This window comes from Sphaerodactylus townsendi, linkage group LG02 (assembly GCF_021028975.2).
Source record: "Sphaerodactylus townsendi isolate TG3544 linkage group LG02, MPM_Stown_v2.3, whole genome shotgun sequence".
NCBI classification, from domain to species: Eukaryota; Metazoa; Chordata; class Lepidosauria; order Squamata; family Sphaerodactylidae; genus Sphaerodactylus; species Sphaerodactylus townsendi.
Window position 1 is genome coordinate 159833661 of NC_059426.1, and position 19090 is coordinate 159852750.

At 47.2% G+C, this 19090-nt stretch overlaps 1 protein-coding gene across 3 annotated transcripts in view; it reads left to right on the forward strand.

Annotated features, from left to right (window-relative positions):
• The first annotated feature begins 6924 nt into the window (after nucleotides 1-6924).
• Nucleotides 6925-19090, forward strand: part of EVL (Enah/Vasp-like) — a 225227-nt gene continuing 213061 nt past the window's right edge. The window contains exon 1 of one of the 3 annotated variants that reach the window (XM_048485386.1): nucleotides 6925-7349. In XM_048485386.1, coding sequence (XP_048341343.1) covers nucleotides 7345-7349 — 5 coding nt within the window. In that variant the 5' untranslated portion in view covers nucleotides 6925-7344. Of the gene's footprint in view, nucleotides 7350-15938; nucleotides 16045-19090 lie in introns of those variants that run through there. The other 2 variants (XM_048485384.1, XM_048485382.1) reach the window with 2 other exon arrangements.

A 19090-nucleotide genomic window follows, 5' to 3' on the forward strand; every position in this document is an offset into this window, starting at 1 on the left:
TCAACATGTCTTATCACCAGTGTTAAATAACCCATCATTCTGCAGCCCAAATATTGGTGGTTACGAGCCATTTATTTGGAAGTGGCACACACAACCTCTCAGCAATATGCCCGGATGCAAACTGGGTGATTGTTTTTGTGCAATGGCATACATCTGCATAGGGCTTGTACTAGAAACCGCTCACTGCTATAATTTCTCTTTCTGTAAACTCTCCGCAAAGCCCTTGTAAAGATCTTGGCCTGCCGTTTCCTGTGCGCAATGGTTATTCTAGTATCCCACCTGTTCCTCCGATATACCTTTCATTTTACGTTTTTTTAAGTCAAATTTGGTTCCACGCGGAGCCACATTTGGCTCTGTAGGTTGTGGTCCCTGAGCCCAAATTCAACGAAGTAGAATTGTTGGGAAATTCTACTGATGTGGGTCTAATTTTTTACAAGATGCTTTGCAGAGAAGAAACTTCCCCTCCTGCATAGCTGTAAAGGCAGAAATCTCCTTGCCTGATGGTATGGTGCTACAGCAGTGCTGGGGGGGGGGGGGAGGACTGGCGCCTGGGACAAAATGGCACCTGCGCCCCCCCCCAACACGCTTCACAGCCTGCTCCGGTCCACGGGGGCTGCTCCGGGCTGTGGGGATGGCCTGAGGGGAGGGGTCGGGGGAGCAATTCTCCACCGCCCCCATGCCTGCGCCTGGGGCGTTTGTCCCCCACCCCACCTCGTGGTAGCTCCGCTTATGTGTTACACTTGCAAACCTCCAGGTTGTGGCTGGAGATTTTCTGGGATCACAACTCCAGACAATCAATCCGTCTGGAAAAAAATGGCAGTTTGGGTGCTGGATTGTGCGAGTGCCAGCCCTCTCAGTCATGAAAGAGTTAACATGCTGTTTGTTTGTTTGCCTGTAACCAGGGAATTAGATTACCTTGTAGCAAATGGGGCATGTGGCTTGTAAGTTCTTTCTAGAATGTAGGTTGCCTTTTCCATAATTAGTAAAATGCTGGCTCAACCATTGGGTACCAGTGAAGATGTGCCTTGGCTCACGTACACAGAAAGGGGGAATTTTGGATCAAAGGTTAATTGCTCTTTGTTCTCAGTCACGTAGTCACCTGCTTTTCTCTTTTACCTTCCTTGCGTCTAGTCATTATGCAGTTAAAATGCAACTTAGAAAAGTTGCTTTATTATATTCTAACCATGCATACCTTCCCTACTTAGCAGTGTTTAGTAAATAATCTTTTTTATCAAATCTCACTCACAGTGTGCTTGCTATGTTTGCTATCATTGCATTTATCTGCTAAATATGAATTATGAATATTACTATCTCATAAAATAAGCCAACATTTGGAAGGTGGGCTCTACAGCAGCATGCCCCACTAAGGTCTGTCTCCTGCCCCAAGCACACACACCCCCTCCAACTCTACCACTAAAACCTCCAGGGATTTTCCAACCTGGAGTTGGCAACCTTGTGTGGTTTAGTGGTGTCATACTAGGATCTGGGAGACTTGAATCCACACTTCCTTGGTAGCTCCGTGAGGTCATAGACACTCAGCCTAACCTACCTCATAGTGCGGTTGAGAAGATAAAATGCAGAAAAGGAGAATAATGTAAGATGCTTGGAGAGAAAGTTGGGATGTACATAAAGTAAATAAGCAAACCACAGGGCAGTGTAGCTGAACAGAATGGGTGCAAGTGTAACCCCTGTGTAAGAATGGGAAGGCCCTCTCATCTCTGTTAAAAATTATCTTGCTAATTGGATATTTACTAGTACACACCAAGAATGAAAACAAGGAAAATTGTTTTCAATATAGTGTATTGTTTCCAATATAGTGTAATGGTCAGATGGTCACCCTAAGACAGTGGTGGCAAACCTATGGCATGCATGCTGGAGGTGTCACTCAGAGCCCTCTCTGTGGGCACATGTGCACAGAGTTCGTCATGTACGGACAGCGGAAAATCACACCCACACACCCACACACAACTAGGCTGGCCTTTCTTCTGAGTAAACCCTCTTAGGGTTGTGATTTACCCATTCAAAGTGTTGCATGGTTGCTTCACCAAGCTTACTCCCGAGTAATGCGTGCCTTGGAGCAAACCGTTTTTTCTAAACTAAAACCTCAGTGTTCAGGTTAAATTGCCATGTTGGCACTTTGCGATAAATACCGGTAAGTGGGTTTTGGGTTGCAATTTGAGCACTCGGTCTCGAAAAGGTTCGCCACCACTGCCCTAAGATCTGAAAGACCAAGGTTTAAATACCTACTCTACCCTGGAAACCTGCTGGGTGACCTTGGTCCAATCGGACTCTGTTAACCTAAACTACCTCACAATGTTGTTGCGAAGATAAAGTGGAGGGGGAAATGATGCAAACTACATTGGGTCCCCGTTGGGAAGAAAGGCAGGATATAAATAAAGTAAAATAATATTATCGTCTCTTTCTAAAAAGAAGAAAGCACTAACACCAGCTTGGAGACATCCAGTCCCAGCACAGCATTCCAAAACTTTGGAATGGTTACAAAACCAGCTGAATGACCTTGAAAGCTGGAAGTATGTGACCTGTAGTATTATCTCCTGCATAAGTTGACCTGGCTGCAAGCAAACACGCTAAACTGGATTTTGTCCCTGTGGAATATTCTGTCTTCCCTGCTATTTTCATTTTCAAGGAACTGTAAATGTTTTCTGTAATTGCCATCTTTGCAGCCCAAGGTGGTTCGTCAGAAGAAGAAACAACATCCTTCACGAAGCTGGGGTCTTTACAGTATGATCTAACTAACCACTGGTTAATCTTGGTGTGATATTCTTGCCAGCCCGTTCCCCCTAATGACAGTAGGGCTGCAACTCATAATATGTGCTTGCTGATCTAAGCATTGCTGTTTCCCATGATGATTTTGGTCAGCTACGGGCTCCAGATGAAAGATGAAAGGGGTGCACAGTCCTCAGAAAGCAAAATCAGCCAAACCACATTTATCACTTTAAATGTGGTTAGAAATGTCTTTCTGTGACTTTTAGGAAGAGCAGAGCCTTAAATGTGCTATACTTAAAATAATCAGCATGCAAGGGCCTTGGGGAAATGCTTAGGGAGGGCTCTACTACTGTGGGAATTTTGAGCATTTGTCTGTGGAACCAACTACTGTGCTGGTGGAGTACTGGCAAATTGGCAATCCACAGTTTAGCTCCGCATGTGCCATCCATTTGCAACCAACTGACGTTGACCCAAGCGAGGTGCTTTAAGAAGAGAAGAAGAAGAAGAGTTTGGATTTATACCCCATCTTTCTCTCCTGTAACTAGAACCAGGGGGCATTCGTTGAAAATGCTGGGGGGAAGAATTAGGACTAATAAAAGGAAACACTTCTTCACACAACGTGTGATTGGTGTTTGGAATATGCTGCCACAGGAGGTGGTGATGGCCTCTAACCTGGATAGCTTTAAAAGGGGCTTGGACAGATTTATGGAGGAGAAGTCGATCTATAGCTACCAATCTTGATCCTCCTTGATCTGAGATTGCAAATGCCTTAGCAGACCAGGTGTTCAGGAGCAGCAGCAGCAGCAGAAGGCCATTGCTTTCCCATCCTGCACGTGAGCTCCCAAAGGCACCTGGTGGGCCACTGTGAGTAGCAGAGTGCTGGACTAGGTGGACTCTGGTCTGATCCAGCAGGCTAGTTCTTATGTTCTTAAGGTGGCTTACAAGCTCCTTTCCCCTCCTCTCCTCACAACAGACAACTTGTGAGGTAGGTGTGGCAGAGAGAGTTCTGTGAGAAACTGTGACTAGCCCAAGGTCACCCAGCAGGAATGCAGGAGTGTGGGAAAACATCTGGTTCACCAGATAAGCCTCCGCCACTCAGGTGGAGGAGTGGGGAATCACCCGGTTCTTCAGATTAGAATCCACCTCCTCTTAACCACTATGCCTCTCCAAGAGAGAAGCAGAGGTGGTTTGCCATTCCAGTGCTTGGCAGAATCTTCCCTTTGGGGTGGAGGAGGTCTCCCATCCAAGTTCTGACCCTGCTTAGCTTCCCAGGTCTGATGAGGTTGGGCTGTACCATCCCATTTGACATCCCCACAACTTATCTAGTTTTAAAAACAAAAACCTTTGTCAGTTCTAGATGAGATTGCGAAGAACTGAAGTGTTTTATTGTGCTGGTTTGCATGCTGGCTTTTTGCAGCCGTGAAAGTCCTGAATGTCCAAGTGCGGATTTCCTAGTCCTGCAACACATAAGAAACTATTCACATCCCATCATTCCTATTTCCTTTTTCAGCAGCCTCTATTCCTTTTGCACCAGAAGATTTTCACAATGTATATTCTCAACTGGATCAATATTGGAACATTGCAAAGAGCAGCGCTGTGTTCATTCCAGCACAAATCTCCACCCCGCAAAAGACAAGGATTTGTGTGAAGCTTAAGAGGAAAGAAAGGCCGTGCAGAAAAGGTTTTGCTTTAATGCACTATTAGATCAGCTCTTCTTAGACAAGAGTGTACTTGCTGACACAGGAATGCTGTTCTTTCCTTTTCAGAGCTCCACTGATCAATAGATCTTGAGCAATGACTGAAACAGTTCTAAATTAGTTTCTAAAGGAAAATACGATAGACCGGAATTTAGCAAGCAAGAAAGTTATATTTAGATCACTGCCTGGTATCATCACTTTCTAGGGAATAACATTCCTTTGAGAATTATTGAATGGCAAGTCTGAGAGAACAGCCAAAAATTCCGATAAACAGTACAAAAGGAGCATTCCAGTATCTTGGGGGATAAAATATCAGTTTTTCCCTGACCACAAGGAGCCCCGTGGTGCAGAGTGGTAAACTGCAGTACTGCAGTCAAAACTTTGCTCTTGAATCGAACTCAGTCCCAACAGAAATCGGTTTCAGGCAGCCAGCTCAAGTTTGACTCAGCCTTCCCTCCTTCTGAGGTTGGTAAAATGAGTAGCCAGCTTGCTGGGGGTGAAGCGTAGACAACTGGGGAAGGCAACGGCAAATGTAGCCTGCCTAGTAAACATCAAGATACGACATCACCTCATAGGTCAGTAATGATCCGGTACTTTACCTATATGAGGACAAAGACGAACTGAATATGGAATATTTCAAAACTTTCCACACAATAATTCAGAGGGCAAAGCGTCAGAGCCGTAGCGAGAGGGAACTGTGGCCAGGGCATGTGTGTGCCCTGTGCCTTGGCCACGCCCCCACCTGCCCCTGCCATGCCCCAGAATGCCCCTGCACGGGTGCGCACCCGGTGCAAGACACCCCCCTTCCCCTGGGTGCTACGCCACTGCACAGCGTTGATCTCTAGAGACCTAGGAGGAAATACTACTTAAATAGTTCCAAGGATGACAGTGGCTCCACCTCATGAGCTTAAAACCTATCACAAATTCATCACCAAATTAATGAAGAGTTGAGAAAAAGGTAGAGGTAGACCTCAGGAAAAAAAAATCTTCCTAGCACAATAAGAAATTGGTTCAACCTTCCTCAAGCAAAAGGTAGGTCCAAAACTTGAGATATTCTGGCTATAATTCAGGAATGGGGCAGCATCCTGTTCCCAAGAAAGAATCCTAATAAAAAGAAATCCCACCAGAACTATTTGTCAAGAGCTCAGGGAGTTGTTGGGGGACACACAATATCTCAGCCTTGTGAGGCTAAGCAAACATGGGTCTGGATCGGAAACAGTGTCTGGATCAGATCAGAAACAGCTTTGAAACCCTGTGTTTTGTGTCCCAGGATGGCAGGATATAAATGGAATTAATATTTGACCATCTACCAATAGGGGAGGGTCCATTGGCAGAGTATCTGCTTGACACGTAGAAGGTCCCAGGTTCATGTGCAAGAGCATGAGAGTCAGCGGGGTGGATTCTAATCTGGAGAACTAGGTTTGATTCCCCACCCCGCCACCTGAGTGGCAGAGGCTTATCTGGTGATCTGGATGCGTTTCTGCACTGCTACATTCCTGCTGGGTGACCTTGGGCCAGTCATAGTTCTCTCAGAACTCTCTCAGCCCCACCTACCTCACAAAGTGTCTGTTGTGGGGAGAGGAAGGGAAGGGAGCTTGTAAGCCACCTTGAGTCTCCTTACAGGAGACAAAGGTGGGGTATAAATCCAAACTCTTCTTCTCTTCTTCAAACCCCAAAGAGCCATTCTGATTGGATCAGATAGTCCTGAACCTGATGAACCAAAGGTCTGATTAATTAGAAGTCAACCTCATGTGTATTGGTCTATGTGCAGTCTAATCCAGTATGCCCTGACTTGGAAAGCTCATGCGAGCTCACGCTAGCCATGTCAGATCTCTGATGCTAAGCAAGGTCAACCCTGATTAGTATTTGGACGGGAAAAGATGGGGAAAGTCCTGGGTCTCCATGCAGAGGCTGGCAATGGCAAACCACCTCTTAACATCTGTTGACTTGAAAACCCTATGGGGTCACTGTAAGTCCGCTGCAACTCGATGTGGAGTCCAATTTAGACTTTTTAAATTTGCATTCACATTTTTCTTTGCCATTGCAACAATATATGTGTGATTGGGCGGGATTCTGCCCGGTTAATCTTCAAGTGGGCTCTTTGAAATCCTGTGTCCTGTAAAGACTGGGGGGTGGGGGGTCCTAGAGGATAACACAGAGCAATGATGTTACTTCTGAGTCTTCACCTACAAGCCAAGGATATTCGTCAAGCTTCCTTTGCAGGCTCGAACCTGCGCCTCCCAGCGCCTGTCCTCCACTCTAACCACTACACCACACTGGCTCTCCATTGCGCCATTATCTCATCACGTGCCCACCCGTGTCCAATAGAGCCGAAGGCGTCCCCGGCACTGCCAGAGGAGGGAAAATCCCCCATCCGGAGGGCGCCTGAAGAGGGAGGCAGGCAGGCAGGCAAGGGCGCGCGCGCCTCGCCCGCGTGCGCGCGTGCAGGGTCCGCGCCTCTCTCTGCGCGTGCCTGGACGGGCTTTCCAGCTTGGCGGTGCTGCAGACAGGCTGGGCCGGCGGAAGCGTCTGGCGGCGGCAGCAGCAAGAGCGGCGGGCAGCAGCCGAGCGGAGCCGGCGGGCTTTGTGCGCTCCCTCCCGGCGCCGCCCCGCGCCCACCCTCCGCGCCACATCCTCGGGCCCGCGGGGCGAGATGGCCAGGCCGCTGGAGCCGCTGCCCGGCGCCGAGGAGCGGCCGCGGCTGCCCAGTTAGCCGCGCGGCGAAGATGCGCTTGCAGATGCCACCGCGCCAGCGCTTGCCGGGCTTTCCGCGCACCGAGGGTGCTCCTTCGTCGAGCCTTTGACAGCCACGCGCGCCGCTTCACCCGCAGCAGCAGCAGCGGCAGCAGCCGCCGAAGCCCAAGGCCCGGCCCGGGGAAGCGCAGGAGAGGCGGCTGTGCACAGCCCCACTGCGAGGAAAATGAGGTGAGTCAGCCGGCTCCTTTCTCCTCCTTTCCCCTCCTCCTCCTCCTCCTTCTCTGGCGCGCAAGTCTAGCAGGCAGAGCGACGTCTCCCGCCGAGGCTGCCTGGCGGAGGCGCGGGGGAGCCTCACCTGGCGGCTTGGCCGGGGGAGCCTTCACTGGAGACTCTGGCCTCGCCGGCCCTCTGCCGCAGCGCTCGCGGTTGCCAACGCTTTGGGCAGCGCCTGCGCCTCTGCTCCGGCCTGCGGGCCTCGGCGTGTGATCCCCCTGGGTTTGCAGAGCGCCTAGTCTGGACATCCTCCTCTTTGCAGCCCCAGACCTGTGTTCCCCCTTGGAAGGATCCAGTTGGCAACACGCCTGCCCTTTGAGGTGGGACCTCACCCGGATAAATCCTGCCCCTGCCCCTGTGGCGGATGAGATTTGTGGGGCGCGCAGGACGAGGCTCTCAGCCGCAGCCCCCTTCCCCGTCTTAGAAATCTAAGCGCTGCCATTGGATGACCTCCCTTCATTTTGTCCTTCTGCATCTAATGCTCTCTTGGTTATAGTAGCTGCATTTATTTTTCCCAGACTGCATCTCTGCGGAGGGAAACACTCCCCTGCAGCCATTCAAACGTATCCTCGGTTTCCCTGTTGGGGAAAAAAATGCAAATGGTGAAGAACTCTTTGTTGGTCGTCTCCCTGATGCATGTGTGCACATGGGTGACAGAAGTGGCCATTGTGCTCCCCTTGCGTTGGGTGCGCGTTTCAAGATGATGGTTTCCCCTCTCTTGTCATTTCTGTGTGTGTGTTTTTGTTGTCCTTTACGGCGGCATCCCTGTTGCCATGTGAAAAGCTGGATGGGTGTGAATGGGCGTTCCGCCAGCCGGCGTTTCCTATTTGTGCAGGGGAAAATGAACAGTTCATGTGCCAAACAAATATGGAAGGTGCAGTGCTCCATGTGGAGTGTATGCATAGCAACAGAGCTGGCGGAAAGCGCAAGGCCTCTCTGTTGTCAGGCACGTAGGTGTGTGCATTTCTCTGTCCCTGCTGCCGTGCACAAAACGTGTGTGTGCGTTTGCATGGGTCTGCATTTCTGTTGCTATGCAGAATGTATGCTGTATATTTTCCTGTTTGTTATATGGATTCATTTTTGTGTGACTATGGCAAGAGAAAGACCCTTTATGTCCCAGGCACTTCTGAAAAATACATGCATGCAGATCTGCCTTGGTCATCTCACCTCCATCAAGTTTCTATAATGTGCAGCGGTTATTTCTCCCATCTCTGTGCCTTTGCTGGCAATACACATACTTTCCTTCGTTTTCACTCTGCATGCACGCCAGAAGTATATGTGTGCTTTCCTGGGGTGCGGGGATGGAGGGGCTAAGCAGTCCCAACTCCTTTTTTCCCTCATTTTCAATATAAGGAGCAGTAGTGTGTACTAAATCTCTACTTTGTAACAGCTTGAATGGTGGGGGCTCTGTCGGTTTCTCCCCCTCCCCTGTGATTGATGAAATGAGGTGACTTTGTCCAGGTCTGGAGTTCCCAGAGCTTGTAGGATGGCTGTGCGATTAGCATCACTGCACTTGCATTTCATTATTTATGTGACATCAGTATGGGGGGAAAGATCAGAATAATAAAGAGAGGAAAGTTTAGCTTCTTAATTCGTCTTACTTGATTATTTTAAAAATTTATTAGTACCCTGCTTTCCTCTGTAGGCTTTCCAAAGTGGCTTTCATAATTTTCCTCTGTTCTGTTTCATCCTCTCAACAACCCTGTGAGGTTGGCTAGGCTGAGAGAATGTTACTGGCCAAAGGCATGCTTCCATGGCACGAGTGCAGATTTTAACCCAGGTCTGTCATATACTTGTCTAATATTCGTAATCACTGTTATGATCCTCTAGGCCCACAATTAAAGAATGAATTGAATTGACCAATGACTCTAGAAAAGCTCAGGGTCACTCTCAACTCTTGAATGGAACTTGAAAGTTACCAATGTTGCTGTTTCTTAAGGTAGGTTATTTATTGGGGAGGAACTGGATATGCTGTAGAATAACATGAAGTGTCACTCTGTCTCCCTTTCTTTATTGAGATGAATGTAATAGCTGCTGGTGTGTATGTTTGTGTGTGTGTTTTTTAATGCCTTTGGCTGTCATTAGAGAAACTCATATGACCTATTAACTTATGGGCTATAAAAGGCTGTAAACATACTTATAAATAGTGCACAAACAGAGTGCATGTTCTGTGTGGACCACTTTCCAAAGCCCTCTGAATATACTTGTTCCTCGTCAGATATAGTCAGTAGAGCTCCATGTGACATTGTAAAAATGCTGCTCAGGGGAGACCGGGGGATAGAAATATTTGCCATAACAGCATCTGTCAGAAACAATTTTTGGTTAGCCTGGTGCTCTGGAGACCCCCAGATTATATTTTGCATATGATTGGTCTGCCAGTGCTGACATAATGCTGGTATGATCCCTTCCTTGTTTCTCTCAATGGAAGATAAAGCCCTGTTCACCTTGTAGTATATTTTCTTGCCTTAGCCAAGACCCACAAACTTCTTGTCCCTTGCTACACATGGAGGTCTTGGGGAGGGGGCCTTACCTCTTCCTTGGTCGCAGAGGCGTGGCCAGCGGGAAAAGTGTCCAGTGCACTGATGCGTCCTCTGCCCCGCCCCACCCCTGTCCCATCCCAGGAATGCCCCCGCCCCCACCACGCCCCCACAGGGGCACGCGCCTGGTGCATCACAGGGCCCCCAATCCCCTTGGAGATACGCCTCTGCTTGGTCGTGAGAAGCATGGTGTGGACAGAGACCAATTCCAATCCCCCAGGCTCAGGAGAAGGGTGGAAGTGACCTCTTAGATTTCCTTCTAAATTTTCAAAGGCCACCTGAGCATGGTTGTGGAGATGAGTTGGGTACAGTCTCCCACTTTGTTTAAAGGAAAAGCTAAAAGCTGCTACGTAGTGTAGAAGTATGTGTTTAGGATTGGGAGTAGGATGAGGTGAAAGGGGGCATTGAGTTTGTTATATCATTTTCTCAGTATTGGTACCCTTCTTGGAGCCGCTGTTTGCCCAGTAGAGGTAAACATCAAGGTAACACATATGTATGTTCATATTTATTTGTTTGTTTGTTTATTTGAATTTGTATACCGCCTTCCCCTGGAGGGCTCAGGGCGGTGTCCAACAATCATGTACAAACATTTAAAACAATCATATACGACATTTAAATTAAAACAGTCAATCCCCACTAAAAGGAACCATAAATATATAATTTCCATTCTTTCAGATGGCATTAAAATACTTCCTGACCCCCTCCCTTGTGCCCAAGGGAGGCCAGATGTTTATTATAGCAGATTTTCGATGTTACCCTGGCTGGCCAAATTCCTGGCGGAACAGGTCCATTTTACAGGCCCTACGGAAACTCTGTAGGTCCCGCAGGGCCCTGATCTCACCTGGAAGCGTGTTCCATCAGGTAGGGGCCAGGGCTGTAAAGATGTGAGTCACTGTGCTCTCCCTCCCTCCCCTGCACAATTTAAACAGTGGCTTCAGAACAGAAATTTGCCTCCTGCCATTGCTACTTTCAATCTTTAAAAAAAAACAGCTCTGAGAAATCCTCATAAAGGATCTGTCGTCCCGAGGATGCTTTAGCTCTGAGTGCATCCAAAGAGCAGTTTGAAGTCAGAGCCGCCCTAATAGTCATGGGACTTGGGCAAGGACCTCTGCTTGAGACCTTGGAGAGCCACTGCCAGTCTGAGCAGACTTAATTGTCCTTGGTGTACAAGTGGTCTGACTCAGTAGATGGCAGTTTTGTTTACCGTAGATGGCAGTTTTGTTTACAGTAGATGACAGTTTTGTTTATGACACCCTGAATTCAGACATCTGGCAAGATGGAGTTTGTTGTCCACAGGAGCCCAAGATTCCCAGCTCTAATTAAACCAAGATTTAGACTTCCAGTTTGTGGAGAGGAAGCAAACTTCAGCTTGCGTGGGTGCCTGAATCCAGATGTCACCAGTGAATTTGATTCAAAACGTGGAAGCCTTCTGTGGTACCCTGCATCTGAGGGGAGCGGGTGAAAGGAGGGAGGTCAGCTTGTACAAAAATTAGCTGTGTCCATGTTTTGTCATGGACTTTTTTGTGTGTCCTCAACCCACATCTGACGTATAGTGGCCCCCGGTGGAGTTTTCAAGGCAAGAGACATTCTGAGGTGATTTGCCGTTGCCTGCCTCTGCATTGCGACTCTGGTGTTCTTGAAGGATTCCCATCCAAATAAGTTGCCAGGGCTGTTTACCCTGCTTATGAGATCTGAAATACCTGGCTTGCCTGGGGCTATTCATGTCAGCTTCTGTTTATTGTGACATCTGAATGTAGCCAGTAGTTCTGAAGAGAGCCTTCTTTATTTTTAGACAATGCATGGTTATGTTCCAGCAGGTGACATGGACTCTGTTAGTCACAGAGAATGGTCGCTCGACTTATCTTACATACTTTTGAGTGTTTGCATAGAATGAAACAGGTTCTGTTTGCAATTCATGACCTTTTTAGCCTAACTTCTCACATTTCCTGCTTTTCTCTGTGTATGCAGTTTATGCATCTGATGAAGTGAGTTCTAACCCATGAAGCTGCAAATAAAGCTGTTAAGGCTGTAAGATGTTGTAAGACTTTTATCTGTTTGCTTGTTTGAATGAGTTTCATTGTGGTGTCTCCCCTAAGAAGAAGAAGAAGAGTTTGGATTTATATCCCCCCTTTCTCTCCTGCAGGAGACTCAAAGGGGCTTACAATTCTTTTTTTCAGTCTAGCAGATTCCAACCTGTAGTCCCTTTTTGCCTACGATACTTTTGAGGTACAGCTGTTAATTAAGAGAAATGCATGTATGCAGTGCTTTGGGGAATTCGAATGATCTACTCTCATTCTTGTAGGTGAATATTATCCCCATGTAATTAATACAAGGGAGGCAGGATTTGAAACATCAATTCATATTATGATGTCTTGTTTGTTTTAATTACCATTTGTGTGTGTGTGTTCTTCTTGTGCAAAATTAGCACTAAGGATGGCTTTATCAAAGAGAACGTCATGAAGAGGAGGGAGGAAAAACACACACATGCATAAACACAAACCATGAAGTTTCCTGAATCAGACTGTCTCTCAAAGATCACTGTTGTCTGCTGTGATTGGCATCTGCTCTGCATGGTTTCAGGCAGAGGGTTTTATACATCACCTGCTGCTTGGTCCTTTTAAGGGGAAATGTTGGGGATTGAACCTGGGCACTTCTTCATGCCAAGCAGATGCTCTACTACTGGGCTATCCCTCCCCCCACAGAAGGAGGGCACTTTAACCATTTATCTCCCTCCTATTTTCTTCCTCAAAGAAGCTGTCCCTGAGCTGCATTTACCTCCAATGGGAAAACCAACAACAACTGGTACTTATGTTTTTTGCCTGGACGGTAGCTCAGGGGTAGGTTTTTTGGAAGGAAAATGGCAGGGAATTAAACAGTTAAAGTTCCTTCTCCTTTCTGCTAGAGCAGGGGTCTGCAACCCGTGGCTCCGGAGCCACATGCGGCTCTTTCAGCCCTATACTGCAGCTCCGCATGGCCTCGAGGTCGGAGGGTAGCATGGGTGTGTCCCTCCAGCTCTCCAGAGCAGTGCTGGAAGGAAAGGTGAGTGGAGGGGCTGAACCGGAGGCTCTGCAGCTCAGTAGACCTTTGGGGCCGTGGAAAATGGGTCCAAATGGCTCTTTGGGTGGTAAAGGTTGCTGACCCCTGTGCTAGAGCAATCTTGGCAGCCAGTTTTGCAAAAGCAGGGAAAAAGTCATTTCATGTTAAGAAGAGAAGAAGAGTTTGGATTTATATCCCCCCTTGTCTCCTTGCAAGAGACTCAAAGGGGCTTACAATCTCCTTGTCCTTCCCCCCTCACAACAAACACCCTGTGAGGTGGGTGGGGCTGAGAGAGCTCAGAAGAGCTGTGACTAGCCCAAGGTCACCCAGCTGCCGTGTGTGGGAGTGCGCAGGCTAATCTGAATTCCCCAGATAAGCCTCCACAGCTCAGGCGGCAGAGCTGGGAATCAAACCCGGTTCCTCCAGATTAGATACACAAGCTCTTAACCTCCTACGCCACTGCTGCTCCTGATGTGTATGAGTCCTCAGTGTATGAGGTCTTGATGTGTATGAGTCCTGATGTGTATGAGTCCTCAGTTTCTTAATTACAGTAACTTCCATGTTCTTTCTGTTAATCTGCACTTGTTTGTCCTGTTGGAACATGGAAGCAAGGGAAGACTGCAGGAGAGGAACTTGGAGAGTTGAAGTTGCTCCCAGACAAATACCACCTCTGCCCGCCCCCTTGATGCCACCCAGAGGGTCATTTGCATGACCAAATGCCCCTTCTCTGTTTTCTGTTTCCCACGAGGGAAGATATGAATTGTAGGAGTGTGAAAGAGGATCAAAAACAAAGACTGGTGTGAAAATTCCTTTAGTCACTTCTTTTGGATGAAGGAGTGGGCTTATGAAGCTTGTGAGAAAGGGCATGAAAAGGAAAGTCACCGCGCCCTCCCTGTTCAGTGAGTCGGCATGTGGACAGGTTGACTGCAGAAGTCTGTAGTCTTATACCAGGGGTAGGGAACCTGCGGCTCTCCAGATGTTCAGGAACTACAATTCCCATCAGCCCCTACCAGCATGGCCAATTGGCCATGCTGGTAGGGGCTGATGGGAATTGTAGTTCCTGAACATCTGGAGAGCCGCAGGTTCCCTACCCCTGCTTATACCATCAGTGAATCCCATAGGGAGTATACCCTGAATTCAGAGAAGTCTGAATTTTGTATATGAAGATTTGTGTGTTGACTCAAGAAAGATTATACCCTGGGGAAAAAATGTGTTTGGCTTTAAGGCAGTGGTGGCGAACCTATGGCACGGGTGCCGGAGGTGGCACTCAGAGCCCTCTCTGTGGGCACATGCAAACAGTGCCCCCCTCCACCACATCTAGGCTGGCTTGGGCCACTGGGCTCAATTATTAGCATTAAACCTAAGACCTAGTTTTGGGGAAGCGGTGTAGGTAACCCTGTTAAGCGCTGTTAAACCCCACTGGTGCACAAGTACAGCGAACTAAAGCGTGATCCTTTGCAGAATTAGCTCAGTTGCTTAGTAGAGACTTGCTTACAGATGCCAAACCCTTCTAGGGTCGTGATTCACCCGTTGGAAGAGTTGCACGGTTGCTTCAAAGCAAAGCCACTGACTACCACCGAGCTTACTCCTGAGTAATGCACACCTTGGAGCCAACCGTTTTTCTAAACTAAAACCTCAATATTCAGGTTAAATTGTTGTGTTGGCACTTTGCAATAAATAAGTGGGTTTTGAGTTGCAATTTGGGCACTCGGTCTCGAAAAGTTTCACCATCCCTGCTTTCAGGTGCTTCTGGACCTGTAGTTTGTGTTGCTTCCACAGCCTAACACAGCTGTCTACCTGAAACATGAAGATAAAGCAGGGATGGGCAGTTTCCCTGATGAAATATTTGCAGTGCTGACAGTCCCAGCTATATCCCACGGCCTCAACAGATAGGATCTCTGGCAGGAAGTCTTGGAAGGATCCCGTTGACTAGGAGAAAAGCAACTGATGGTTTTTTTTAAATGCCTGTTAGAGATTCCAGAGACATGAATAATCTTACTTAGCATAAGCTTCAGATGTGTGTACATTCAACATGAGATCGGGCCTGGAATCTTGGAACAGTTAACAGGACCCAAGTCCCACTAAATTCAATGTGTCTTGCTTCTGAACAAATCTGAATGGAATTGTGCCAGTAATTTCATTTCTCACCAAATTCAGCTGAAGTAAAACAAATTGGTGGGGCCAGCACATTCAAGTCCCTGCGCTCTCCCTGTGCAATGAGTCAGCATGTGGATAGGTTGTCTGCAAAAGGCTAGTCTTCTACCAGCAGTGAATCTCATAGGAAACTTCAGAGAATTTAGAGAACTCTGAATTCAGAGAGTTCTGAATTTTGTATGAAGATTTGTGTGTCATTGGTTCTACTGGAACTTTATTTTCTGCTGTTACCATCACCAAGTGACAGTGATCCACTTGATTCAAACTTGTGCAAAAAGTGGAAGCTGATCCAAACAGTATCTAACGAAGCTGAAAACACTCCTGGATCCTTGGCAAGAGTTGTATGATTGACAAAAGTTACAGGAAACGCACGTTCAGCCTGCAAAACTGGAAATGATTGCCTGAAGGGCTTCTCAGCCTTCGTAGCTGTATGTCAGCCAAGCTGGTCTTTCTGCTGCCGTCTGTATCTGTTCTGGTGTCATTGTGCACCCAGGAAGCATCTGGTTTGTGGGTTTTGTTGTTTTCTTCACACTAATGAACATTTTTGCTTGGAGAGTTCCCTGTGAGGTTTTTATTTTTTTATTTTTTTTGGCAGAGAAGTCTGTGAAGCTAAAAAAAAACACACGCTAGAGAGGACAATCTCCAATATAATATTTCATCAAATGAGCACGTAACATAACTGGCACAATGTGGGAGGAGAATAAGGTCTGGCAGACAAATCGTTGCGAGGGGTGGAGAGAAAAGGGCATGCCAGACAAACCCTGGGAAGAAACTTCTTGGCACGGGACTCTACTCCCTGCTGTGTAAACACACAGTTCACTTATAATTTGGCTGGAAGATTAAGTGTTCTCGATCAGGTAACAAAGATGGTGACAACATGTGAACCGGTACTGCGCGAATTGGCACAGTGGCATGGGTGAGCGGTAAGCTTTGAAACCATTCTGTTTAAATAGAATTCTTTGCCTTCCTTCCTGTCCACAGCGTGTTGAGTGTATTGAGTTGGGGATGTTTCACGTATGTTTTTTGTTTGTTATTGGCTCTGGTCTTCATGCATAGCTCTCCTTGGGAATCCACTGGAGCCAGAAGGTCCCTTGATCCACCATCTAAAGCAGCGTTGGCCATCAGCTGTGGTCTGATGTGCACCATCAATCCCAACCCGTCAGCTGTTTTAGAATCTGTGTGGTTTCATAAGCAGGATTAAGTTGAGTCCTGCCGGGCTTCTGTGACTTGCGCTGATTTCTGGGCCTGCTGCCTGCCTCTAACAGCTGCTTTCTTCATTCTTGCTTCATTGGTTTAAACTCATCTGACAAAAGAAGCGTTGGCTGTCGAAAGCTTACGCCGTGAAAATCTTGGTGGTCTTTAAAGTACCTCTGGACTCAATTCTAGCTCAAACCCATTGTCATTTTCCTTGTCTGTCATTTTTGTATACCACGCCAGAGTTCAGAAGGGAAATGTCTTGCCTGTGTAGTTACACAGCAGAGGTACTGTTTTCTCCAAACTACTTCTCTAGACAGCAGCTCCGGGTTGCACTGACGTCCTTGAACCTGCGTGTGCGATCTGAATAACCTAGTGGTCTTCTGGTGGCTGTGGTTTGACTGTCCTCAATGAGGGCAAGAGATTTTTCAAGAGTGGCCCCTTCCTGTTGAAACTTCATGCCAGGTGACATCTGGGCCCTGTGGGATCTTTCTAGATTCTGTAGGGCCTGGAAGATGTAGTTGTTCCACCAAGTGTTCTGCCTATTAGCATTGCGGTCTTTTTTTTTTTACAGCAGTCTGGGATATTGCTTGTCAGGTGCCAAATGGTCCTGTTTTATTCTGATGCCTGAGCTAGGGTACTATCTTACAGATTGTATTTGAAGTTTTATTATAAGTTTTATCTTTATTGATAGATTTATTGAATTTTGTGAACCTCCCCAAGCCCTATGACCTAGAGGAGTAATGGGGCATAAGTCTAAAATAGAATAAAGTAAAAAAGAACGTATGCAACATAGCTATACTAATAGCACTATGAAAAGATGCAATGCTTAAGTAAGTTTAAATAGGTAGTAATGTATTCTGCCTTTGTAGTTATTAGCTTAGCTTCAAGTCTTGAGCTCACATTGTTGCTTCCTGTGAATGAGCTGATAGAAAGAATTTTTTTATCTGTAGACCTCAAGCTAGCTAGCTTCCTTCCTTCCTTCCTTCCTTCCTTCCTTCCTTCCTTCCTTCCTTCCTTCCTTCCTTCCTTCCTTCCTTCCTTCCTTCCTTCCTTCCTTCCTTCCTTCCTTCCTTCCTTCCTTCCTTCCTTCCTTCCTTCCTTCCTTCCTTCCTTCCTTCCTTCCTTCCTTCCTTCCTTCCTTCCTTCCTTCCTTCCTTCCTTCCTTCCCAGAACCATAATTCTAAAGAAGTGTAATTTGACTTGTAATATGTCACCCTGCTGTTTTTTGTTGTTGCTAAACTCCATAAGCTTACACTCTTGCGTGATGGCTCATAAGATCAGGCAATAGCCTTGATTATTCATGATACATTCAGAGGTCGCTTTAAAGAACATTAAGCCTGAATGTGCACAGATGTGGCTTGAGGCCATGTTGTACTCATGTCTTTCTTCTTCCTTTGCCCTAGGGTTGCCAGTTCTGTGTTTGGAAATACCTGGAGATTTTGAGGATAGAGCCTGAGGAGGGCAGGGTTCAAGAGAAGGGGAACTTCAGTGGGGCATAATTCCATAGAGTCCACCTTCCAAAGTGGCCTTTTTCTCCAAGGAAACTGATCTTTGTCACCTGAAGATCAGTTATAATAGCGTAGGGATGTCCAACTCTGGCGCTTCAGCTGTTCATAAACTACAATTCCCATCAGCCCCTGCTGATGGGCCAAGGGCCAAGGCCATGCCAGCAGGGGCTGATGGGAATTGTAGTCCATGAACAGCTGAAGCGCCAGAGTTGCACACCCCTGTAATAGCGAGAACTCGCCAACTACCACCTGGCGGCTGGCAACCCTACCCTGCCCCTTTCCTTCTTGCATGGATAATTCTGTTAGGAATTAACTGTAGTTGGTTATGGTTTACAAATACAGATTTGCTGGAGTTACTTCCTCCCATACTCAAACTGGATTATAAACCAGCATTAAATCCAAGTGTAGAATCCTGGTTTATGAAAGTAACACTAACATTAATTTCTGCATTTGTACATTTAGGAATTACTGGGATTCCCAGCTCTGAGTTGATAAATTCCTGGAAATTTGTGCTGGAGCCTAGGAAAGGCAGAGTTTGGAGCGGGGAAGGAATGAAGCAGGGAGGTGATGCCAGGGAATCCACCCCTGGAACCTGCCATTTGCTGGGAAATGGAGCTCTGCAATCTGGGGGTCACTTGCAATTCTTGGGGAACTCCAGGCCCCACCTGGAGGTTGGCAATGGTACAGGTTGCTGGAGTTAGATTCTAACTGAGATGTTTGCATGATGGGAGAAGAGGGGAGGAGAAGGAGGCGTATGTGTGTGTGCATACAAAGCAACAAGCTAGGTTTGCGTGCATCCAGGACTGCCTCATCACATATGTACTGCACTCTGCAAACAACAACTTGTTGGTGGTCCCTGGCCCTAAAGCTATCCAGGTGTCCTCAACCTGGGGTAGGGTTTTTCCAGCTCTGGCTCCAGCCTGGTGCAATGCTCTGTCAAATGAGACCAGGACCCTGGAGGACTTACCACAGGGTTTGCTTTGTAAGATGGAGCTATTCCGTCAGGTCTTTGGTTGAGGGCACCAATGATTTTCATCCGGCTTGCCTCCCTTTCCTTCCCCTTCCCCTTCCCCTTTTCCTTTTGTTATTGTTTGAAGTTCTTGTTGTATATGCCCAATTCCATCCTAAATGGTTTTTAAAAGTGAACTGTTGAACTATTGTATATGGTTGGAAGTCGCCTGTGCTCAGAGGGGGAAGGGCGGCCTAGAAATTAATCAGATAAATTAAAAAAAAGTTTCAGCTGACCTCTGCAGGCCTTGGGAAT